The sequence below is a fragment of the Trichoderma citrinoviride genome (assembly GCF_003025115.1).
Source record: "Trichoderma citrinoviride strain TUCIM 6016 unplaced genomic scaffold BBK36scaffold_456, whole genome shotgun sequence".
Classification (NCBI taxonomy): Eukaryota; Fungi; Ascomycota; class Sordariomycetes; order Hypocreales; family Hypocreaceae; genus Trichoderma; species Trichoderma citrinoviride.
Genome location: NW_020195164.1, coordinates 1 through 1,156, shown reverse-complemented (window position 1 = coordinate 1,156; position 1,156 = coordinate 1). Strand labels below are relative to the sequence as shown.

General features: G+C 53.1%; 1 protein-coding gene across 1 annotated transcript; it reads right to left on the bottom strand.

Moving 5' to 3' along the window:
- Positions 1-173: 173 nt before the first annotated feature.
- BBK36DRAFT_1136779 (4HBT-domain-containing protein) lies at positions 174-1,133 on the bottom strand (the record flags this gene model as incomplete). The annotated part of the gene is made up of 4 exons (XM_024893099.1): positions 174-699; positions 759-837; positions 901-966; positions 1,025-1,133. The coding sequence occupies 4 exons, from the start codon at positions 1,131-1,133 to the stop codon at positions 627-629; spliced, it is 327 nt and encodes a 108-aa protein (XP_024744670.1). The 3' UTR covers positions 174-626.
- Positions 1,134-1,156: the final 23 nt, after the last annotated feature.

The window sequence follows — 1,156 nt, the reverse complement described above, 5'->3', positions numbered from 1 at the left end:
GAGCCTCATCCAGGCTTGCGCTCTCAGTCAAGCGGCATGAGATGATTGCAGCTGGAAAGCCGTGATCTGCACTCGTTAAATGGGTGCCTGCTTGGTTAGGCTGCCATTCATTGCTTCCATGCAGTGCACATGCATGCGTCGTTGAATCTTGCTGCCCCGCCGGTTGCCTACATGTTGCATCTTGCTCGAATATTGAGGGTTTTGACGACGGCCCATTGATCACATGCAGTCTTCACCACCCCTGATCTCGCCTAGACCTGACTAAGTACATACATAAAATGACGTCTTGTCGCCTTCCATTGCCTTTTCCTTCGACCGAAAATACACCACCTTAGATAGCCCAGAGGGATGCTGGACGCGACAGGCGCAGCTGAAGAGTCCCGATATCATACATGATGGAGAAGTACTATTGCACATCCCTAGCTACCAATCGCCACACCTTTCGCCGTTTCGCCGAATTTCAACGGTCGGCTGACCGACAGCCGAACTGCAGGAACGTTTAATCGCTCTAATTCTGCCTCTGATTTTCAATTCTATCCGCTCTATAAGGTAGCCCGATGACGTACAAGGTAGATCTATGCCATCTCCGTAGTAAATTATGTAGTCTCAATGTGCCCGACTCGGATCTAGTCAACCTCATCTGCCCACTCCGGTGGCGGCACAAAGGCTCCATCCGGGCCCAACGTTCCCGCGACGTATCTTGGTGTTCACAGTCAGTATTAACCGAGTTCGTCAATACGGATGACGGTCGGACTCACTTGGTGTGGCTGCCTCGTGCAACGAGCTGGCCCTTGCCGTTGTAGAACTGGACTGTTGTGAATGCGAGCGTCTTTCCGACTGTTTCGAAGCGTCAGCACCCTCTGCAGCTATCAGGGCTTTCTTCTTGCCAGTGCTACGCACTCTTTTCGCAGATGGATGTGCCCTTCAAGACGTCACCTGGCTTGCCTCCGGGGCTGAGATAGGTCACTATGTCATTGAGTCAATACCGTGGCTCCTTGCAGTTGCACGCGGGAATTGCCCTTACCGTTCAGGTCAGTCGATACGCCGGTTGCGAATCGTCCAGTGGAAGCAACTGCCAGAGATCCTCCGAGATCAACGAGACTCGCAAGGGTTCCCCCGTGAATCGTTTGCATTCGGTTCTGGATGAGGGGGCGGC